At 37.6% G+C, this 24,141-nt stretch overlaps 1 protein-coding gene across 4 annotated transcripts in view; it reads left to right on the plus strand.

Moving 5' to 3' along the window:
* Nucleotides 1–20,845, plus strand: part of LYRM7 (LYR motif containing 7) — a 34,525-nt gene extending 13,680 nt beyond the window's left edge. For 2 of the 4 annotated variants that reach the window (XM_024246610.3, XM_054555018.2), the window contains exons 4-5: nucleotides 2,350–2,431; nucleotides 14,941–20,845. In XM_024246610.3, the coding sequence (XP_024102378.2) occupies nucleotides 2,350–2,431; nucleotides 14,941–15,011 (153 nt within the window). In that variant the 3' untranslated portion in view covers nucleotides 15,012–20,845. 4 annotated transcript variants of the gene reach the window in all.
* Nucleotides 20,846–24,141: the final 3,296 nt, after the last annotated feature.

Raw genomic sequence — 24,141 nt, forward strand, 5'->3', positions numbered from 1 at the left:
TCCAGGATTCATGCAGACCACCTCCTCCTCATCTCCTCTGGACCCCCCTAATCCCTTATTCCTCAACTGGCCTTGTTTCCAGCCTTATATCTAGGACTTGACTCAGTTTATGTACCTCCAATGGCTGAGGAGACCCATTATTTTCTCCTTCTCTGCCCTGCTAAGCCCCTTCCCAGGTGTCAGGAGATGAAGCTTTGCTCTCCCACAGCTCTCTCCATGGCAGTTAATTCCAGCTCCCTCCTTTTGATGCTCAGACCAAAAACCTTGGTGCTTTCTTGACGGCTATTCTTCTCTCACACTTATATCCAATCTGATAGCAAATCCTGTTGACTTAAATCTCAAAATATTAATATATATAGAATTCAACTACTTCTCATCCTCCCTGTCATTATCTCCGAGTCCAAGCCACCATCATCTCTCTTGTTACAACAGCCTCCTAATGGGCCTCCTGCTTCCAGCCGCACTCCCTACAGCCTATTCTCAGTACTTTTGAAAACAGAATAAACCTTAAAAAAGAAAAAAAAGGCATATCTCAGCACTCTACTACTCACAACCCCATGACTCTTCATCTCATTCAAGAAAAATCTAAAGTGTCTAACATGACCTACAAGACTGTCTGTCATCTGACCTTTGTTACCTTGCCCCCTCAACTTGAACCACATCCCCCTCACTTTTCCAATCTCAGCCCCTTCATTGAGGGTCCTTGAATTTACCAAAAAGTTTCCTCACTTAGGGTTGTTATGCTGTTGCCTCTTCTTGGGATATTCTCTCACATGCCCTCAAAGCTTCATTTAGGTAGACAATGAACTTTAATTGATATTTCCCTGTGAATGGATTTTTTACCCATGCATGATTTTGTAACATCATGCAGTGATGATTTAGAAAATACAGGTTCATTAAATACTACAGATCCTCCAGATGTTGACATAGTTCATTACATATTTTAAAATTATATCTATCAATACTAATATCCATCTCATCAGAAAAATCTTTAAGGCTGGGCGTGGTGGCTCACACCTGTAATCCCAACACTTCTGGAGGCTGAAGTGGGACGGTCGCTTGAGCCCAGGAGTTCAAGGCTGCAATGAGTTATGATTACACCACTGCACTCCAGCCTCGGTGACAAAGCAAGACCTTGTCTCAAAAACAAAGCAAGAAAAAAATATTTAAGTATTGTGAAGCTATGAAGCTTACCCTGGCAGATACAAATTCTCCAGAATTCTGATATTTGCTTGAAAGCTTCAGTTTTGTCATTGTCAGCAAATACTGTCAGTTGTTTTCTTTGAAGTGACACACTCTACTTTTCTAAGAAAATAAGAAAATGTCTGCCAAATAGCTAAGTCTGAATGATCTTGTGAGTGGTTCTGTCAAGTAAAAAATGGTATTTTGATGGAGAAAGCTCTACTGCTCACAACTCAAACCATGCAAAAGGCTGTAGTGTTTTGAAAGTAATTTTGACCTCACAGATCCCTGAAAGGGTCTCAGGGTCTCTCAAGTACATATTATTTGATGAGGTCTGAAACTCAAAGAGAGTAGGTGATTAACCCAAGGCCATACACTTAATGATACAGCCAAAGTTGGAGTTCAAGTGAAGAAACATTCAACTGCCCTCCCCAAAATGTGCATTTTAAACACACTTAAAACTACACATTGTAACAAAAAATACCCTAAATCTGTTTTGGAAGAAAATATAGAATTGATAGATAAAAGCTAAAACTATATGCATATCTGAGCTTTCTATACTAGTTGGAATGGTTATAAAAAGTTAAAAGCAGTACAGTAGTCCCCTTTTATCCTTGGGGGATACATTTTAAGATCCTCAGTGGATGCCTCAAATCTCTGATAGTACCAAATCCTATATACTATGTTTTTATTACATATACTTTCCTATGGTAAAGTTTAATTTATAAATTAGACACAGTACTCTTGTGCTTTGGAGCCATTATTAAGTAAAATAAGAGTTACTTGAATATAAGCACTGCAGCATGGCAACAGTCAATCTTGATAACCGAGATGGCTACTAAGTGACCACAGGTGGACAGTGTATACAACATGGATATGCTAGACAAATAAATGATTCACATCCCAGACAGGCTGGAGCAGATGGCGTGAGATTGCATCATGCTACTCAGAGTGACATGTGATTAAAAACTTATACATTATTTATTTTGGGAATTTTGTATTTAATATTTTCAGACTGCAGTTGACCACGGGTAACTGAAACTGCAGATAAGGAGAAACTACTGTGTTACTTGAAAAGAAATTATAGTAAAACTATCGTTTTCAAAAACAGTACATTCATATGAAACACCTAAAGGACTTATTCTATTTGTTTGGTTTTCTTAACAGCTAATGAAAATAGGTTCTGATGTTGAATTATTACTCAGAACATCTGTTATACAAGGTATTCACACAGACCACAATACACTGAGTAAGTAAAATTAAAGAAAAATGGTTTCTAACTGCAGTGTGTTTTAAAATATTGAATAATTATAGCACATGTAATGCTGAGTGGTAAAACAGCTTGATTTTGCCAGACAATGTGGTACATAGCATATATATTTTACAAGGTTATAGTCTATGATACTGAATTATGAAACTTTGTTTTGCCACATTTGTTCCCTTTTAATTAATTTTTATTTTTTATTTTTTATCTTGTTATATTTCAAAACTAATTACAAAGACAGTACAACTGTATATTTTTATCATATTTATTTACAGTTCTTAATTTTTCTGGCATCATTTATCACTTACCTAGACTATCTCTTTGCCTTTTACTCTATAATGAGTTTTGTTTTTTGTGTTTTTGTTTTTTTGGGTTTTTTGAGATGGAGTCTCACTCTGTCGCCCAGGCTGGAGTGCAGTAGTACAATCTTGGCTCGCTGCAACCTCCACCTCCTGGGTTCAAGCATTTCTCATGCCTCAGCCTCCCAACTAGCTAGGACTACATGCACACCCCACCATGCCCAGCTAATTTTTGTATTTTTGGTAGAAACAGGGTTTTACTTTGTTGGCCAGGCTGGTCTCAAACTCCTTACCTCAGGTGATCCACCTGCCTCAGCCTCCCAAAGTGCTGGGATTACATGCATGAGCCGTCGCACCTGGCCTATAATTAGTTATTTTAATTCGGAAGATTTAGGATTATAGGAAATGGAAATATAGTTGAGATCCTCCATTATACCTCGAGACTCCAGATGGTGCTTCAGCAAAATCTCATTTCACATAATATTTTGTTTTTATTCTCTAAAGTATCTTTGGGGACAGTAACAACAAAAAGATGACATTCAAAATTGTTGGCCAGGTGCAGTGGCTCATTCCTGTAATCCCAGCACTTTGGGAGGCCAAGGCAGGAGTCTAGATTGAGCCCAGGAGTTCAAGACCAGCCTGGGCAACATGACAAAACCCCGCCTCTACAAAAAATACAAAAGTTATCAGGATGCGGTGGTGCATACCTGTAATTCCAGCTAGTAGGGAGGCTGAGGTGGGAAGATCATTTCAGCCCTGGAGGTTGAGGCCTTAGTGAGCCATGAGTATGCCACTGTACTCCAGCCTGGGTGACAGAGTAAGACCCTGCCTCAAAAAATATATATATTGAAAGGCTGTGTTTTTTAAGCAGACTATGGAAGCATAACATACAAACAAAAAAGTACTCAATTTGTAATTGTATAGCTCAGTGAATTTTCATAAAATGAATACCCATGTAACCAACATGCACAACAAGCCACATGTAAAAAAAAAAAAAAATGGCCTTTCTGATGGATATATGGTGGTATCACATTGTGATTTTAATTTATATTTCTCTGGTAACTAATGAACTATGAGGACCTTTTCAGTTGTTTAGTGGACATTTGGATATTCTTTTTTATGAAGTGCCTGTTCGAGTCTTTTGTCCATTTTTCTAAGGGGTTGTCTGCCTTTTTAGTGTTGATTTAAAGGATTTCTTTATATGTTCTGAATATAGAAATTTGGTGGGTATATGTATTACAAGAATCTTCTACTCCGTGGCTTTCCTTTTCACTTTGGTAATGTTATCTTTCTGTGAGAAGTTCTTAATGTCATATTTATGGATTTTTTTATAATTAGTGCTTTTTAATTCTATTAAAGAAATCTTTGCCTAGCTCAAGCAAGATCGTGAAGAGATTCTCCTATGCTTTCTTCCAAAAGCTTTATTGTAGGCTGGGCGCAGTGGCTCACACCTGTAATCCCTGAACTTTGGGAGGCTGAGGCAGGTGGATCACTTGAGGTCAGGAGTTCAAGATGAGCCTGGGCAACATGGTGAAACCCCATTTTCACTAAAAATACAAAAACTAGCCAGGCATGGTGGCGCATGCCTGTAATTCCAGCTACTCAGGAAGCTGAGGGAGGAGAATCACTTGAATGCAGGAGGCGGAGGCTACAGTGAGCCAAGATCATGCCACCACACTCCAGCCTGGGCAACAGAGTGAGACTCCATCTCAAAAAAAAAAAAGGCGGGGCGCGGTGGCTCATGCCTGTAATCCCAGCACTTTGGGAGGCCGAGGCGGGTGGATCACGAGGTCAGGAGATCGAGACCATCCTGGCTAACACAGTGAAACCCCGTCTCTACTAAAAATACAAAAAATTAGCCAGGCATGGTAGCAGGCACCTATGGTCCCAGCTATTCTGGAGGCTGAGGCAGGAGAATGGCATGAACCCGGGAGGCAGAGCTTGCAGTGAGCCAAGATCGAGCCACTGCCCTGCAGCCTGGGTGACAGAGTAAGACTCTGTCTCAAAAAAAAAAAAAAAAAAAAAAAAAAAAAAAAGCTATATTGTTTGATCTTTTCCATTTGGTTGTTTATATCAACTAGAGTTGGTTTGTATATGGTATGAGATGGGGGGGGTCAAGATTTATTTTTTTACATGTGACTATCCAGTTGATCCAGCAACACTTATTGAAAAGACCACTCTTCCGCCTACTACTCTACAGGATCACCTTTGTCATAAAATCTAAGAACTATATATGTGTGCATCTGTTTCTGGACTTTATAATCTCTTCAATCTGTTTTTCTGTCCTGCATCATTACCTTCATGTCTTGATTATTACAGCCTTATAATAGATCTTCCTACCTTATACTTATACTACCGTATAAGTCCAAAGGGCTTTTAAAGTTACTTTTAATTAATGGGGACTTATCAGAAATTATTAGATCTTGGGCTGGGCACTGTGGTTCACACCTGTAATCCCAGCACTTTGGGAGGCTGAGGTGGGCAAATCACCTGAGCTCAGGAGTTTGAGACTAGCCAGGGCAACATAGTAAAACCCTGTCTCTACCAGAAATACAAAAAATTAACCAGGCATGGTGATGTGCACCCATGGCCCCAGCTACTAGGGAGACTGAGGTGGGAGGATCACTTGAGCCTGGGAGGCGGATGTTGCAATGACCCGAGATCGTACCACTGCACTCCAGCCTGGGTGACAGAGCCAGACCCTGTCTCACAAAAAAAAAAAGAAAAAGAAAAGAAAAAAAAGAAATTATTAGATCTGAGTTATGGTTTTTTCGTTTTGTTTTGTTTTGTTTAGATGGAGTCTTGCTCTGTCTCCTACGCTGGAGTGCAGTGGTGTGATCTTGTCTCACTGCAACCTCCGCCTCCCAGGTTCAAGCAATTCTCCTGCCTCAGCCTCCTGAGTAGCTGAGATTACAAGCGTGTACCACCACACCTGGCTAATTTTTGTATTTTTAGTAGAGACGGGGTTTCACCATGTTGGTCAGGCTGGTTTCAAACTCTTGACCTCGTGATCTGCCTGCCTTGGCCTCCCAAAGTGCTGGGATTACAGGCGTGAGCCACCTCGCCCATTTTTTTTTTTTTTGAAATGGATTTTCACTCTTGTCACCCCAGGCTGGAGTACAGTGGCATGATTTCCACTCACTGCAACCTCCACCTCCCAGGTTCAAGTGATTCTCCTGCCTCAGCCCCTCAAGTAGCTGGGATTACAGGAGCTTGCCACCACACCCAGCTAATTCTTGTATTTTTAGTAGAGACAAGGTTTCACCATGTTGGCCAGGCTGGTCTGGAACTCCTGACCTCAGGTGATCCACCTGCCTCAGCCTCCCAAAATGCTGGGTTTACAGGTGTGAGCCACTGCACCTGGCTGATCTAAGTTATGTTTATAAGGGCAGAAAACATAGTTAATCCTAAATTTAAGATGTGTAGTCATCAGCTTTTATCTTAATAATGATCTTTAGAGATTCTGTGTAGTATAGCCAACATTTTATATAGGTAATCACAGATCTATATTATTTTTATCATATGAATAAAGTTTTAGGTTATTTTAAATAACTAAATTTAGTATCTATATTTCAAATGCCTGGTTTTAGATATAACAGTATTGAATATTGTTTAGATTTCTTTTTATCCTTTGGTTTTATGTATATTTTAATTTTCCCACAGAATTATATATTTTGACTCTTTATGAGTATTAATACATATTGCCTTAATAATAGCCTCATTCTTTGTGTGTGTGTGTATATATGTATACACACATATATACATATATACATGCATATATACATGCATATATATATGCATGTATATATGTAGAGGTCCAAAATGTAAGAAATTTGATTCCTTAATCTCTCTTTCTAAAAGTTACTTTAAGCAAAATTCCTTCAAATATTTTAGCAGTGTCTATACTGTCACATAGAAATGACAAGAATAAAAATTCTGCTTCTTGTTTAGAAAATGGAGAGTTGTGATTATGTGTTTCTAAAAAATATCATATAATGTCTCAAAATGAAAAATAATAGAAATTGAAAGTAATAAAATGAAACTTCATTTGGAAGAGTAATCACCTTGTATGCGTGAATTCTAAATCCATCTCTCTTTTTCTTCCATTCAAATAATATCTACAGTGGAAATTAAATTTTGAATCCCAGCAGGAACTCTTTATCTTAAACAATTTCTCATTTTTAATTTTTTTTAAAAATCACTTCCAGACATCTCTCAAAAGGAGACACACAAATGGCCAACAAGTATATGAAAAAATACGCAACATCACTCATCAGGGAAATGAAAATTAAAACCACAATGAAATATCATCTCACCCCAGATAGAATGACTGTTGTCAAAAAGACAAAAAATAACAAATGCTGACAAGGATATGGAGAAAGGAGAACTCTTATACACTGTTGGTGGGAATGTAAATTAGGATAGCCATTATAGAAAACAGTATAGAGGTTCCTCAAAAACTAAACATAGAACTATTGCATGATCTAGTAATTCCTCTACTGGGTATGTATCCAAAGGAAAGGAAATCACTGTATCCAAGAAATAGCTGCATTCTCATGTTTATCTTAGCACTATTCACAGTAGCCAAGATACGGAATCAACCTAAGAATCCATCGACAGATGATTAAAAAAAATGTGGTGTGTATATATACATATATATATGTATATATACACACACACATGTACACACACACACATACACACACACAATGGATATTATTCAGCCATAAAAACAAGGAAATCTTGTCATTTGTGACAACATACATGAACCTGGAAGACATTATGTTAAGTGAAATAAGCCAGGCACAGAAAGACAAATACTGCATGTTCTCACTCATGTGGAACCTAAAAAAGTTCAACTTATAGAAACAGAGCGCAGATAGTGGTTGCTAGAGGCCAGGAAGGGTCAGAGGGGTATACTAGAGGTTGGTTAATGGGTCCAAAATTACAATTAGCTAGGAGGAATAAGTTCTAGTGTTCTATAGCACTGTAGGGTAACTATAATTAACAACTTATTGTATATTTTCAAATAGCTAGAAGAGCAAATTTTGAATATTCCTAACACAAAGAAATGATCAATAAGGTCATAGATATGCTAATTACCCTGATTTGATCATCACACATATACATGCATTGAACTATCACTGTACTCCTTAAATATGCATATTTAGTATGTATCAGTTAAAAATAATAAAAGGAAACATTTACTTCCTTTATCCTTGCCGGTGAATTCAAGGTTCTTTATTACAAGCATAATTTCATCATTTGAAATAATTCCTTATTTTTAAAATCTTTAAAAAATATTTTGGAAACTATTTTTCTTTCCAAATATTTTCTACTCTATTTTTTATATTATCTCAGGTGCCTGAATTTGTATAAATCATAATTTTTTATTCATATCATTCATGATTGGTCTAGCATAGCCTTTAACTATGAGTTAGAAAAATACTCAGGTTATTCATTATTCTATACTTGCTTTCTGTTTGATTATTAACATTTGTCAAAACCCTCTTTCTAATGTGGATATTAGTCACCTGGTTTCAGTGTTGGCCTTTAACAAACATATATTTTCATTCATACAAATTTACGATAAAGATGGTCCCAAGAAAACCCAGGACTTCAGGTCATTATTTTTTATGGTACTTAGTTTTTTAATAGTATCTATATTTTTTAACTTCCTCTCTGGCATATATGTAAGAAAAAATAGGGATGTACTTCTAAACGAATGATACGGTTAAAAAAACAAAAAGCTCCAAGAAGCTGTTCTTTAGATGTATTTTAAACTTCTGCCTTTTGGTTTATTTAGATTTGTCATTGTCTAAAACTATCTTATGGTTTGTGTTCTAAGACATGTTAATGTGACTCAACAAACATTGAATCGCTGTTATGCTAGATGCCAGGGATAGAACAATGGGCAAGACAGATCTGGTTCCTATCCAGTGGAACTTAGAGTGCTGTGTAAAAGACAGGCAATTAAATGTACAGCTACAGTTCTTGCAATGCCAGGATAGGAGGCAGAGATTGCTGAGGCACGTAAGCAGAGCTACAGATCCAAACTTGATGAGTTAGGGACGGGTTCTTGGAAGAAAACACTTTTGTGTTACAGTTTCCCCAATTTGAAGTCATCATTTATATAATATACATAATGTGCTTGAAATATTTAGAAGTGTTTCTGGAACTTCAGTGTGAAATATTTTAATGTCCTTTAAGTTATTTGGATTCAAAATATCTCTATGATTGTCACACTATTATAAACTATGCTATCCATAATAGTTTATTTTAAAATCTTTACCTAAATTCGTATTTTGGTCCAAAATTGAGATAAAGACTTTATTTCAAGGAATTGCTTTTTGGCCGGGTGCAGTGGGTCACGCCTGTAATCCCAGCACTTGGTGGGAGGCTAAGGCAGTTGGATCACCTGAGGTCAGAAGTTCGAGACCAGCCTGATCAACATGGAGAAATCTCATCTCTACTAAAAATACAAAATTAGCTGGGCATGGTGGCACATGCCTGTAGTCCCAGCTACTCAGGAGGCTGAGGCAGGAGAATCGCTTGAACCCGGGAGGCAGAGGTTGCAGTAAGCCGAGATTGCGCCATTGCACTCCAGCCTGGGCAACAAGAGCAAAACTCCGTCTCAAAAAAAAAAAAAGAAATTGCTTTTTATTGATATATTTAATATGACCAGAGTAGATAAGGCGTTTCAGGGCCCTAAAGTACAGGAAATAAACCATGATCTCAATGCAGTTCCTTTTTAAAGATCTGGCAACATCAACAAACTAAGGCTGCTATAGTACTCAGTATCTAATGTGGAAAGCAAAAGTCAGGGATTTTATAATCTATAAGACAAAATTATAATAAAAACAGTATATAGCATATAAATATACTTGGGGTGCATTTGACCTAATTAAAGTGTTAACAGTTAATGAATACAGAAGAATTCAGTTGTAAAATATCTTTTGATGCCAAAGATTATCCAATAAGGTGAATTGAGTAAAGAAGTAGAATAGTGGATATTTGACAGGTTTTCTGGTAATTTACTACTCTTCAAATAACCCTGCTTTGTTTCAAGAATTTCCATCTACCTGAATTCTAAATCCCTAAGACAGAACCTAGAAAATTTAAGTTCCTCAGTTTCCTTTGTAGCTCAGGCACAGGCGTTTGATTAGGTGAAGCACACTCACTTGTATTCAGCACAGAATCTGTTTTGCTGGCAGGAGTAGCATCAGTGGTGTCAGGATCAAGTTCCTCATGGAGAAGAGAAGTCGCACTGGTATGGTGGCAAGAGCAGACATAGTAAGGTTGGTTTCTGGCAACATCCGAAGTGTAGCATCTTGTGTTCCATGAGGGTAAAAATGGCGGCATTTTTTTCTGGCACCCCACGAGAGAAAAGCAGTTTTTATCATTAGCCTATTTCTGTGGTATGGCTTTGGTCATCGTTCCTGGAAGCTTAGTCTCAAGACTGCCTGGTTCTGGACAATTTGAAACAACCTGTTTAATGCCTTTCCAGCTTCTAAGCAGCCAGAGGCTGCTTCTGTGACTAGTAACAAAGACCAACAGTTAAAGCTTTTATAGTCCACTTCCTGGTGATATGAGTTAGGCAAAATAAAATTGGCCTATTGGCTGGGAGCGGTGGCTCACGCCTGTTATCCCAGCTCTTTGGGAGGCTGAGGTGGGCAGATCACCTGAGGTCAGGAGTTTGAGACCAGCCCCCTGGCCAACATGGCGAAACCCCGTCTCTACTGAAAAATATAAAAATTAGCCGGGCATGGTGGTGGGCACCTGTAATCCCAGCTACTCGGGAGGCAGAGGCAGGAGAATCGCTTGAACCTGGGAGGTGGAGGTTGCAGTGAGCCAAGATCACAGCCACTGCACTCCAGCCTGGGCGACAGACAGAGCAAGGTTCTGTCTCAAAAAATAATAATAATAATAAATAAAATTGAAAAAGAGGTTGAATGCAGATTAAGCTAGCCCACAAAGCAGAGATAGAAGTATTACTTTGCTAAAAGGCATGCTTCTGTCTACAGCCTACAGTCTAATTGATTAAGAGTCCCATAATTTAGAGCCTTGGAGAGTTAAAAATGCTAATTGTTCTTATCCACTAAAACTAAAGCCAATACAAGCAGGGAAATTCTGAGCTGTAACATGAAATAAGATCGATGCCTCAAGACTTTCTCATTCTTCCAGACAAAGATTAGATATATGATTCATTTACTGACTGGAGCTTACTATTCTTCATTGCTTTAAGAGGTGGCCCCTAAGGTAAGGGTTAGGGAGATGGGCAGAACGTAGAGGCTGCTACCAAAGGATGACAGTCTTCATGCTTATTTTTCTGTGGCTACTTGTGCATGGAAATGACTGGAAACCAATTTGAAGCTTATAAAGTTTTTGAGTGAATTTTATTGCCAAGAAACCCCAGGCCTGGCTAGCTCTTTTCACCTCTTAAGGCCACCCCTGGGCCCCTAAACTCCTATCACCAGGAAGTAGACTATGAAAGCTTTTAAAGCCCCAAAGAAGGGCATCTTCCCCAATATCTCCACCCAATATGTTCCACCCGCTGAACAATGAGGCTCAGCGGGACCTAATGGAAACACTAGCACTGTAACCAAACATCCTTGATTTCAGTCTGGATGAGACCTGAGGGGACAGGTAGTGAGTGGATGTATGCTACAGATGGAAAGAAGGATGTATATGCATTTTGCATAGCCAAAGGGGTGGTGCTTGTTGCCTCTCCAGTATCTATTCTCCTGTTCTTTTTTTTTTTTTTTTTTGAGATAGAGTGTCCTTCTGTCGCTCAGGCTAGAGTGCAGTGGCACGATCTCGGCTCACTGCAACCTCAGCCTCCCGGGTTCAAGCGATTCTCATGCCTCACACCTCCTGAATAGCTGGGACTAGAGCTCAGGCAATCCAACCGCCTCAGCCTCCTAAAGTCCTAGGAGTATAGGTGTGAGCAACCGCGCTTGGCTTCTCCTGTTCTTTTTTACTAACTGAAAAATTGTGTTCAGGGTGCAATGTACCAAGCAAAAAAAAGTTATTTTCCAGACCATGTGACACCTTTCTGGTCTATATAAACCCTGTCTATTGGGTGTTACTTCCAAGAAAGTCATTGTTTTCCTGTTTAAAAGGAACAGGCTGAGTTGGCACTCTCCTTTTGCCCTTTTCTCTCTTCTTCCCATCTGGAGTGCAGATGTGATATGACAGCAGCAGTGAAGACAAAACCACTCATGGAAGGTAGAACAGGAAGAGAGAAAGAGCCTGGGTCCTTAGTATCACTAAGGACAAGCACTAGCCCAGAACTGCCTTAATCTGTATTTCTTTTTTTTTTTTTCCGAGACGGAGTCTAGCTCTGTCGCCCAGGCTGAAGTACAGTGGCACGATCTCGGCTCACTGCAACCTCTGCCTTCGGGTTCAAGCGATTCTCCTGCCTCAGCCTCCCTAGTAGCTGGTGCCTGCCACCACGCCCAGCTAATTTTTTGTATTTTCAGTAGAGACAGGGTTTCACTGTGTTGGCCAGGCTGATCTCGAACTCCTGACTTTGTGATCCGCCCATCTCGGCCTCCCAAAGTGCTGTGATTACAAGCATGAGCCACCATGCCTGTCCTTTAATCTGTATTTCTTGATAATGTGAGAAAAATTAAATCTCTTATTTAAACCAGCTTATTGGACTTTGGTTATTCAGAGCTGAACATACTCTAAAATGATATGGGTGTATTTAACCATTTATTTTTCCATTCTCCCATAAAAGTCTTGTTCCACTTTTGTAACACATGACATCATACTATAATTTGTTGTTTGTCTAGCTGTCTTTTCCATTAGATTGTGAGATCCTTGAAGCTGAAGAGACTATTATATATTCACCTTCATATCTTAATTTCTTGATGTAATGTCTAGCATGATATAGGCACATATAGGTTTGATAAGTGAAACAAATTATTACCATTGTTAACAAGTTAAAACGCACACTACAATTTATTCTCTGATGAAATCTCCATAGGTTTGGTAAAAGCAAGTGAGATATAAACAATGGTTAAATAATACTTATTTAGCTGGTTTTCATTTCAGTAAGCTAAATTTATCATCTGGCTAATAAAAGCACTATTTTTAGTCAGACCAGTTCTTTTTTAATTAAGTGAAATATTCAGTTTGCCTTTTGGGTTGAATTTGTTTTAGTATTGTCTTCTGTCTTTTTTTTTTTTTTTTTTTTTTGAGAGAGAGAGTCTGTCTCCCAGGCTGGAGTGCAGTAGCATAATTATTGCTCACTGTAACCTCAAACTCCTGGGCTCAAGCAATCCTCCTGCCTCAGCCTCTTGAGTAGCTAGGAATACAGGTGTGCACCACCATGCCTAGCTAATTTTTAAACAATTTTTTGTAGCGACAGAGTCTCGCTGTGTTTCCCAAGCTGGTCTCAAACTCCTGGCCTCAAGCAGTCTTCCCACCTCAGCTTCCCAAAGTGCCAGAATTACAGGCATGAGCCGCTGCGCCTGGCCAGTGTGTGTGTGTGTGTGTGTGTGTGTGTGTGTAAATATATATATTTTTAAAATATTTTTATTTTGAAATAATTCAGATTTACAAAAAAAGTGCAAAAGTTGAAGGGTATAAGAATTTCCTTTACCCAGATTCTACAAATGCTAACATTTTACCATATTTGCCTTATTGTGTTTCCCTCATTTTTTTTTCCTGAACTTTCTGAGAGTAAGTTGCAGACATACTACCTATTTACCCCAAAATGAACATTTTTAGAATTATGACAGCCCATTTGGGTCTAGATCTTCTGGAGAAATACTTTAGAGTATATTTTTTAAAGATACTTCAATATGTATTTCCTAAATATACAAGGACATTCTCTAATGTAACTGCAATATAATGACCAAAACCAGGGTATTAGTATTGATGCAATGCTATCATTTAAATCTTTCCATTTGTCCTAATAATGTATTTTATGGCAAAAGGAAAAAAAAATTCCCTGTGGACCAGTGTCCTATTGGGGATCACACATTGCATGTAGTCATCATGTCTCTTTAGTTATCCTTAATCTAGAGCAGTCCTTCAGTCTTTCTTTGTCTTTCATGTCCATGATGTTTTGAAAAGTATAGGCAGGTTATTTTATAGAAGGTCGTGCAAGCATTTTTTGATTGATAGCTCATCTAGGTTAAGCTCTTCTAGAGAAAAGAAGAAGAAATCAATGTATCTCCTCAAAAATTTGGAACTTTTTTTTTTTTTTTTTGAGATGGACTCTCACTGTGTCCCCCAGGCTGGAGTGCAGTGGCACCATCTCGGCTCACTGCAAACTCCGCCTCCCATGTTCAAGCGGTTCTTGTGCCTCATTCTCCCGAGTAGCTGGGATTACAGGCATGCACCACACACCCAACTGATTTTTTTTTTTTTGTATTTTTAGTAGAGATGGGGTTTCACCATGTTAGTCAGGCTAGTTTCCAACTCCAGACCTCAAATGATCATCCCTCCTTAGCCTCCCAAAGTTCTGGGATTACAGCCATGAGTCACCACGACCGGCCAAAAATTTGTATCTTAAGAGCTTTATCTTGACTCCAGCAAGATGTCTTACCTAGGACTCAACAGGTTTTTGTTGTTGTTTTATGATATTTCTCAATGTGGGCACTATTGGCATTTTTGACAGGACAGTTCTTCACTATGCCAAACTGTACCACACATTACAGAAGGTTTAGCATCCCTGGCTCCTGCCCACTAAATTCCAGTAGCATTCTCCAGTTGATATGACCACACAAAACACCCTCTTTTAAGAACGATTGTTATTTAAAATTTAGAATCTTTAAATTAGGAGACCAATCTTGCTTTTCATATAGTAGATAGTATAAGCAAAATTTCCCATTGTTTTCATTATCAGTAATTGGTAATTAAATGGCCAATAATAGAAGTTTTAGCTGAATTCTCTTCAGTTATTTGATTTGCTATATTTAATGATAAAGGGTTAAGTGGATCATATATGTTTTTATATAATCTGAAATGAGAATGCTATTAATTCTAATTAGAGTCAAGGATGCCACCTTAGATATCAACTGAAATAAAATATCCCTGGAAGATTTATCTTAAAACTAGATATTTTACTATTTTAAATTTAAATTTATCTTAAAACTAGATATTTTACTATTTTAAATGTCCTTGCATTTAATTCTAATTTTAGTGATGTTAATTATTCTCTTTTTTTTTTTGTTCTTTCAGAACTGGTCCCTAGGAAAGACCTTCTTGTAGAAAATGTGCCATATTGTGATGCACCAACTCAGAAGCAATGAATTTTCTAGAATACAACAAGTCTTTGTACTTTTTAACTTTAAAATCTACAACTCTGGCAAAAGTCCTGGAAATGCAGACATTTTCCCTGAACTGGCATATTGAAAATGAATGAATTACAGAATAGCTTCATATTTAAATTTCATGTTAAAAGGTCATTACTGAGAACTAAAGAACATAATTAAGTATTTCTAAAGGAAATTAGATAAGAAAACATTTCATTTTCATTGAAAATCAAATTTCATAAAGCAAAATAAATGCTTAGGGAGATATATTCAATCTTTGACCTTGATGAGTATTTGGTCTTACCATAGCTATTTGAGAATGTGGTGCTTTTACAAATTGGTGAGTTTTCCTGCCATGTGAAATGCAATTATTGCATTTAAATTGTTAGATTAAAATGATATTTAGTCCTGAAAAATATTAAATTGGTTAAAAAAATCACAGTGTATGCCAGCTCTCTACAGAAAGTGGCCTTTGTTTTCTAAAGCACTGGGATTATTTCTGTAGCTAATATGTAATTGCACAGTTTCTTTTTAGAGATAGAGAGTATCTCTGTGTTCTTATGAAGACATTTTTTATCAGTTTTCTGAAAATAGATGAATAAAATATTATAGTCACCTAAGGTCACTATGGAATAAAGAAATCCTAGTTTAAAGAGGAAATAGTGGCCCTTGATCAAACTATTTAATATGGCCTTAGTAGAATTAGCTGTATTTAGACCAAGTTAGACTTTACTGTGAAATGTAATAGGTGGCTACATTATCGTTTTAATTAATGAAACTTAAATGGCTTCTCTTCTTCCACATGTCCTGTCCTTGACAAGATGGGCAGTATCACAAAAGGTCCTGGCATTCTACCATCTAACACTAGGAACTGTAAAATCCTGTTTAATATTCTTCTTGTTTCTCTTTTATCGGTGTATCTTTGCCATGCTATTTTCTCAGTGAGTAGTATGTTTTCTCCCATTCACTGATAAATTCTCTCATTTGATGATGATACAGGGTTTTTAATTTTTGCAAGATTCTCAATGCAAGCATTATTATGTATCTAGAAATTATACCTAGAGAAAAATGAAAGTTGTTTCAAATTTGAAATTTGCCCTTTTAAGAGAATGCTGAATGTCATCACAGTATATAATCACTATATAAATGTGCTGACTTACAGTTATTTTAGTGTCTATATGACATATTTTGAGGAAAGTTGGCTGACGTTATTTAAATTTAATATACTATATTTTAGTGTTATTGAATATTTTATCACTGAGCTTTTTTTCTTTAACCTGAATTCCCTGGTTCCATTTTTCATTCATATTAATCTAAATAACTCCAGATTTCTTTCTTATAGTCATTATTAGTAGCAGATGAGATTAATAATTCACATGTTTATTAAAGATAGTGGCTTAGAGATTTTAAGATATATTGATATAGGCCCGGGCGCTGTGGCTTACACCTGTAATCCCAGCACTTTGGGAGGCTGAGGCGGGCGGATCACAAGGTCAGGAGTTCGAGACCAGCCTGGCCAATGTGGTGAAACCCCGTCTCTACTAAAAACACAAAAATTAGCCAGGTGTGGTGGTGGGCGCCTGTAGTCCCAGCTACTTGGGAGGCTGAGGCAGGAAAATCGCTTGAACCTGGGAGGCGGAGGTTGCAGTGAACCGAGATTGTGCCACTGCACTCCAGCCTGGGGGACAGAGTGAGACTCTGTCTCAAAAAAAAGATGAAAAAAAAGATATATTAGTGTAGATAGGTAGATATGATATTGTACTTTCATGCCATAAGACTACACAATAAAGTTCCTGAAAGTTCCTGGCTGGGCGCAGTGGCTCATGCCTGTAATCCCAGCACTTTGGGAGGCCGAGGCAGGCAGATCACCTGAGGTCGGGAGTTCTAGACCAGCCTGACCAACATGGAGAAATCCCGTCTCTACTAAAAAAAAATACAAAATTAGCCAGACGTGGTGGCACATGCCTGTAATCCCAGCTACTCGGGAGACTGAGGCAGGAGAATCGCTTGAACCCAGGAGATGGAGGTTGCGGTGAGCCGAGATCACACCATTGCACTCCAGCCTAGGCAACAAGAGTGAAACTCCGTCTCAAAAATAAATAAAGTTCCTGTGAAGTATATAAACATGTCAACAGCAGGCTTGACTGTCACAAAATTCTAAAAGATGTGGTACTCTGTTCTTATATAGCGTATGCTAATTTATTTATTTATTTTTTGAGATTGAGTTTTGCTGTGTCACCCAGGTTGGAGTGCAGTGGCACGATCATGGCCCACTAAAGCCTTGACCCCTGGGGCTCAGAAGTTCTCCCAACTAAGCCTCCCAAATAGCTGAGACTAGAGGTATGTACCACCACACCTAGCTATTTTTTTTATTTTTAGTAAGGACAAGGTCTCATTATGTTGGCCAGGCTGGTCTCAAATTCCTGAGTTCAGTTGATCCTCCCACTTCCCAAAGTGCTGGGATTACAGGTGCTGAGTTCAGTTGATCCTCCCACCTCCCACCTCCCAAAGTGCTGGGATTACAGGTGTAAGCCACCTCACCCTGCCTATTCTTATAATCATACGTTTATATTTCAAATGGATTTTAACTGGTTATTTAATAGTTTAATTAGATAAAGTAATTCATGGCTGGGTGTGGTGGCTCACGCCTATAATCCCAACACTTTCGCTGGCTGAGGCAGGTGGATCACCTGAGGCTGGGAGTTCGAGACCAGCCCGACCAACATGGAGAAACCCCATCTCTACTAAAAATGCAAAATTAGCAGGACGTGGTGGCACACACCTGTAATCCCAGCTAGTCAGGAGGCTGAGGCAGGAGAATTACTTGAGCCAGGGAAGCGGAGGTTGCGGTGAGCTAAGATTGTGCCACTGTACTCCAGCCTGAGATAACAAGACTCCGTCTCAAAAAACGAAAAAAAGAAAACTTTTTTACACATGGGTATCTCACCATGTTGCCCAGGCTGGAGTGCAGTAGCTATTCATAGGCACAGTCATAGCACACTGCAGCCTAGAATTTCTGACCGCAAGCAATCATCCTGCCTCAGCCTCCTAAGTAGCTAGGACTACAGGTGCATACCACCATAACCAGCTTTAATTAAATGTTTTTTATTTGGTTATTTTTTTTTAAGTTTTCTGTATTCACACAAGGGGTTGCCCAAATATAATTTTGCTTTGACTATTGAGAACTAGTGAAAGTGGGGTATATGAATTCTAATTGCAAATATCCAGGCTCAGAGGCCCAGCAGGACTTTCTAACACAATCTTTTAGCGGAAGTTAGAAATGGTATATAGCAGGAGAGTCACATTTGAGAAGCATATGTAGATTAGAAGCTGGGGGAATATGGCAGGTAGTTTGTACAACATCTAATTCAGAACATTAAAATTAAGATTTTAGTCAAACAGTGTTTAAGTTAGCTCTTATTTTCCTGTAGATGCATCTCACAGCATCAGTACAATACCAAAAAAACACACAAGAATAAGAATATGTGGAATTTCTATACCTATTGACAAAGCACATAATTTAACCATAAACACAAAGCCATAAGTCAACAAAGAAATGAAGATTCCATTTCTGAAGGCGAATTTTCTGAAGTCAAAGTGGATACATGCAAAATTAATATAGTTTTACTGTATATCAGTTGTCACCAATCAGAAATGGAAAACAGATCCTATTTATAATTGCAAACAAAACTATAAAATAGACTTTTTAAAGTCTGGGAGTAGACTTTTAAAATAAGCTATAACACTTAAAAAGGAGAGATATACTATGTTCCTAGATAGGACAATTGAAAATTCTGGAGATGACAGTTTTTCAAAAATTTATTGAGGCCAGGTGCAGTGGCCCACGCTTGTAATCCCAGTACTTTGGGAGGCCGAGGTGAGTGGATCACCTGAGGTTGGGATTTCGAGACCAGCCTGACCAACATGGAGAAACCCCGTCTCTACTAAAAATACAAAATTAGCCAGGCGTGGTGGTGCATGCCTGTAATCCCAGCTACTCAGGAGGCTGAGGCATGAGAATCGCTTGAACCCGGCAGGCGGAGGTTGCAGTGAGCCGAGATCGCACCATTGCACTCCAGCCTGGGCAACAAGAGCGAAACTCCATCTCAAAAAAAGAAAAAACATTTATCGAAATCCCAACAAATCGACAAATATATCCACATAAAAATATAAAACGTCTGTATTCTGTGAAAGCTACTATAAATAAAGTTTAGAGAAAGTTATTTGCCACCTATGTCATGATTGAAATAGTTAATTGATCCTGTGAATCAATTAGCAAAACATAATAGAAAGATGGGCAAATGATACAAATAAATTCACAAAAGAAAAAATACTAAGTCTCTCTAGTGATGAGAGAAATGTAAATTAAAATGAAACATGTTTGTTCATTAAGTTGTCACAAGTTAAAGAAACAATCATATCCAATATTTGTAAAGGTTGTAAGACTGCAGTCATATCATTTTTAAAGGAATATAAATTATAGGGCCTTTTGTTTCTTTGGGTTTTTTTTTGTTTGTTTATTTGTTTTGTTAGAGACAAAGTCTCTCCATGTTGTCTAGGCTGGACTCGAACTTCTGTACTCAAGCAATCCCCCCAACATCATTAATAGCTGAGAGTAGAGACTCCAGCCACCACACCTGACTTTTTGAAAGGAAAATTGACATCATCAAAATTTTAAATATATTCAGTCTATTTCTCAAAAACTCAAAGAATACTAATAAATGTGTACTCAGATATATGTACAGAAATTGCTGTAACATTATAATTTTAAAACAATTTAAAACAGACTAAGTTTCCAAAGTTAGGGTACAATGAAAGAAAAGGTGGCTTATTTATACTCTGGAATATTTTCCAAAAGTTGAAAAGGATGAGGATACACACACACACACAGATTGGGTATCCCTAATCCAGAAATTCAAATGCTCCAAAGTCCAAAACTTTCTGACCCACCAACATGACTGATGCTCAAAGGAAGTGGCCACTGGAAGATTTCAGATTTTCAGATTTGGAATGCTCAGCCAGTAAGTATATAATGCAAATAAGCCAAAATACAAAAAAAAAAAAAAAAAAAGAAAAGAAATCTGAAACACTTCTGATCCCAAGCATTTCAGAAAACGGATATTCATCGTGTGTGTGTGTGTGTGTGTGTGTGTGTGTGTGTGTGTGTTTAAGCAGGTATTGCTAGAAATTCACTTATATACAAGAAAATTATTTTTGTGTACATATTTGCATATACATGTACAAATGGGTAGAAAGGATACATGATAAATGTTAATCGGGGAGGAAAAGAGATTTAGGGAAGGAAGCAGTAAATGAGAACTTTTATTCTGTTTACTCCTGTACGTTTAAATATTGTTTACAGTGAGTATATCAACATGTAAGTGTTAAAAGACAATAAGCTACTAGTGATTTTTAATATAAAATTAATTATAAAATATTTTAAATATTAGCAAATAATATAGCACACTCATGAACCTAATTCCCACGTTTGATAGCTATTACATTTTGCCATATTTGTTTAAAGGTCTAAGTCATAAAATCTTATAAAGCTAAACCCCACCCTTCTCTTTCTCCTCTCTCCAGGGATAATTACTGTTTTATAGTTTGTGGATATCATTCCCATACTTGTGTTTATACTTTTACCAAGCGTGTATGTATTCAAAAAACAGTTGTTTTGTGATTTTAAAATGTAAATGAATGGTGTTATGCTCCATGTATTCTGCAACTTTTCATCATACATTAGGTTTTGGCGATTTAGCCATAATTTGGCATGAATTCAGGTCTTTTATGTTTTATTCCATTGTAAGAATAAACAAGTTTGTTTATTCATGTCTCTGTTGATGAGTGATAGTATTGTCTCCAGTTTTTTTATGTTGCAAACCGATTTGCAAAAAACTCCAGCACGTAGATTTTTACACCCATGAAAAAGTTTACCTGGACATACACCAAGGAGCAGAACTGTTGAGTCCTAGGGTATGTGCATATTCAGCTTTTCCAGAAATTTCTAAATTGCTCTTTAAAATAGTTGTACCAGTTTACATTCCAATTGACAGTGTGTGAAAGGTCCCATTTCCCCACATCCTCACTGTTATGTATGATTTTTCTTATTGTCAAACTAATGGGTATAAAATGGTATATTGTTTTAATTTGCGTTTCTTAATTACTGGGGAGGCAGATCGTCTTGTCATATGTTTATTGGCTATTATGGTTTCCCATTATGAATGTGTGTCTCTGTCTTTTGTCCTCTTTTCTCTATTGGGTTGTCTGGCTTTTTCTAACCAATCCTTTATATATTCTGGGTACTAGTCGTTTGTTAATTATCTTTTTCCAATATGTGGCTTGTCTTTTAGTTTATGATAAACTTGACTGGGCTAAGGGATGCCCATATAGCTGGTAAATATTATTTCTGGGGTGTCTGTGAGGGTGTTTCTAGAAGAGATTAGCATTTCACTTGGTAGTCTCAGTAAAGAATGTCACTCTCACCAATGTGGGTGGGCATCATCCAAGTTTTTGAAGTCCAGACTAGAATCAAACGGGTGAGGAAGGGCAAATTTGCTCTCTCTGCTTGAACTAAGACATCTATCTACTGAGATCACTGCTCCTGGTTCTCAGGCTTTCAGGCTAAGACCAGGACTTACACTGTCAGCTCCCAGTTCTCAGGCCTTTGGACTCAAGCTAAATTACACCACCAGTTTTCCTGGTTCTTCAGCTTGCACATGGAAGATTGTTAAACTTCTTAGCTTCTGTAACTGTGTGAGCCAATAGCTTTAATGGATTTCCTCTATCAGTCAATACATAGGTATAAATATACATATATCCTATTGATTCTGTTTCTCTGGAGACCTTGACTAATAACTATGTTGAAAACAGAGTAGGTTTGTGAAGACAGAGGAGTTCTGGACATGTCTTGATTGAGATGTTTATTAAATATCGAAGTGGAGATGTTAAAAGGACATTGGATATAACATCTGGAGTTCAGTACATGATCTGAGCTGGAGATATAAATTTTGGATTTATTAGCATAGATAAAATACTTAAAATCATGACATTGGGTGATATCATCAACAAATCTATTATAGATAAGAAGAAAGTTCAAAAATTAGGTCCTGGGGTGCTCTGATGTTAACAGATTAAGGGAACAAGGAGCAACAAACACAAGAGACAGAACAGGTAAGGTAAGGATGAATGAAAGGTAGGATTAAAACGAGGAGAATGTAGAGCAAAAGTTGGCAAACTATAGCTCACAGAGACCAAATCTGACTTGCTGCCTTTTATTTGTTTACATACTGTCTACGGCTGTTTTCACACTGTAGTCAGTACAGGCAGAGTTGAGTAATTGCAAAAGAGATTATAAGGTCCTCAAAGTTTAGAGTTGCTATCTGGCCCTTTTCAGAAAAAGTTGGCTAATCTCTGGTATAGAGTCCTGGAAACCAAGTTTCACTGAAGAGGAAATGATACCCTTTGCCAAATGCTACTGAGAGGCCAAGTAAGATTTAGATTAAAACTTGCCTGTTGGATTTAGCAACATGGAGGTAACTGATGACTTTGGCAAGACAGTTTCAGTGAAACAACTGGAGAAACACTGAAGGCTCATGTTGATTCTCCCCCAAATTGATCTCTACATTGACTGTAATTGAAATTAAAATTCCAGTAAGATTTAAGGAACTAGTAAAACTCAAAAATGTATGAGGAATAATAAAGGTCCATAAATAGCTGAATCAGTCATAACAAAGATTAAAATTAGGTCTCCATATCCAAAAAAATTTGATCCATACCTCATACCATACCCAAAAATTAAATAAAAATCAATATTTAGAACTAAATGTAAAACCTATGTGAACCCCCAAAATTTGAGACAGGTCTCACTCAGTTAATTTAAAATGTTTATTTTGCCAAGGTTGAGGATGCGTGCTCATGACACAGCCTCAGGAAGTCCTGATGCTATGTGCCCAAGGTAGTTAGGACAAAACTTTGTTTTATACATTTTAGGGAGACATGAGACATCAATCCATGAGAGACAAAGGCAGCATTCTTTTGAGTTTCTGATTAGCCTTTCCAAAAGAGGCAATCAGATATGCATTTATCTCAGTGAGCAGAGGGATGACTTTGAATAGGATGGGAGGCAGGTTTGCCCTAAGCAGTTGCTAGCTTGAATTTTCCTTTTAGCTTACTGATTTTGGGGGCCTAAGATATTTTCCTTTCACACCTAAAACTACAAAACTGCTTGAAGTAAATGAGAAAAATCTTTGTGACCTTTTTTAGGAAAAGATTTTTTAGATACAACGCTAAAAGCATAATATATTTTTAAAAAACTAAACTTCATAAAAATATTTTGCTCTGTAAAAGTAACTATTAAGAGAATGAAAACACAAGCCACAGACTTTGAGAAAATATTTATAAATTGTGTATCTGATAACTTTTACCCACAATATATAAAGAACTTTCAATAATAAGAAAACAACCCAATTTTAAAAATAGATAAATATTTGAACAGACACTTCCTCCAAAAAGATACTTAAGTGGAAAATAAGCACTTTTTTCCACTTGAAAAGTTGTTCAACATCATTAGTCACTGGAAATTAAAAATTACAATGAAATACTACTATATACCTATTAGAATGGCCAATATTAGAATGGCTGACCATACCAAATGTTGGCAAGTCTTATGCCTCAGTCTCCTTAGTAGCTGGGATTACAGGCATATGTCACCACACCTGGCTAATTTTTGTATTTTTGGTAGAGATGGGTTTCACCATATTGTCCAGACTCATCTCAAACTCCTGACCTCAAGTGATCCATCTGCCTCGGCCTCCCAAAGTGCTCAGATTACAGGCATGAGCCACCACATCCAGCCTGGAATTTTCATAAATTGGTGATGGGAATGTAAAATAGCAGAACAACTTTGGAAAACTGTTCACCTTCTTTCCTTTTTTTTTTTTTTTCTTCTGAGACAGAGTCTTGCTTTGTCACCCAGGCTGGAGTGCAGTGGCACAATCTCAGCTCACTGCAACCTCCACCTCCCGGGTTTAAGCAATTCTCCTGCTTCAGCCTCTTGAGTAGCTGGGATTACAGGCGCATGCCACCACACCAGGCTTATTTTTATTTTTATTTTTATTTTTTGTATTTT

The sequence above is a fragment of the Pongo abelii genome, chromosome 4 (genome assembly GCF_028885655.2).
Source record: "Pongo abelii isolate AG06213 chromosome 4, NHGRI_mPonAbe1-v2.0_pri, whole genome shotgun sequence".
In the NCBI taxonomy this organism is placed as follows: domain Eukaryota; kingdom Metazoa; phylum Chordata; class Mammalia; order Primates; family Hominidae; genus Pongo; species Pongo abelii.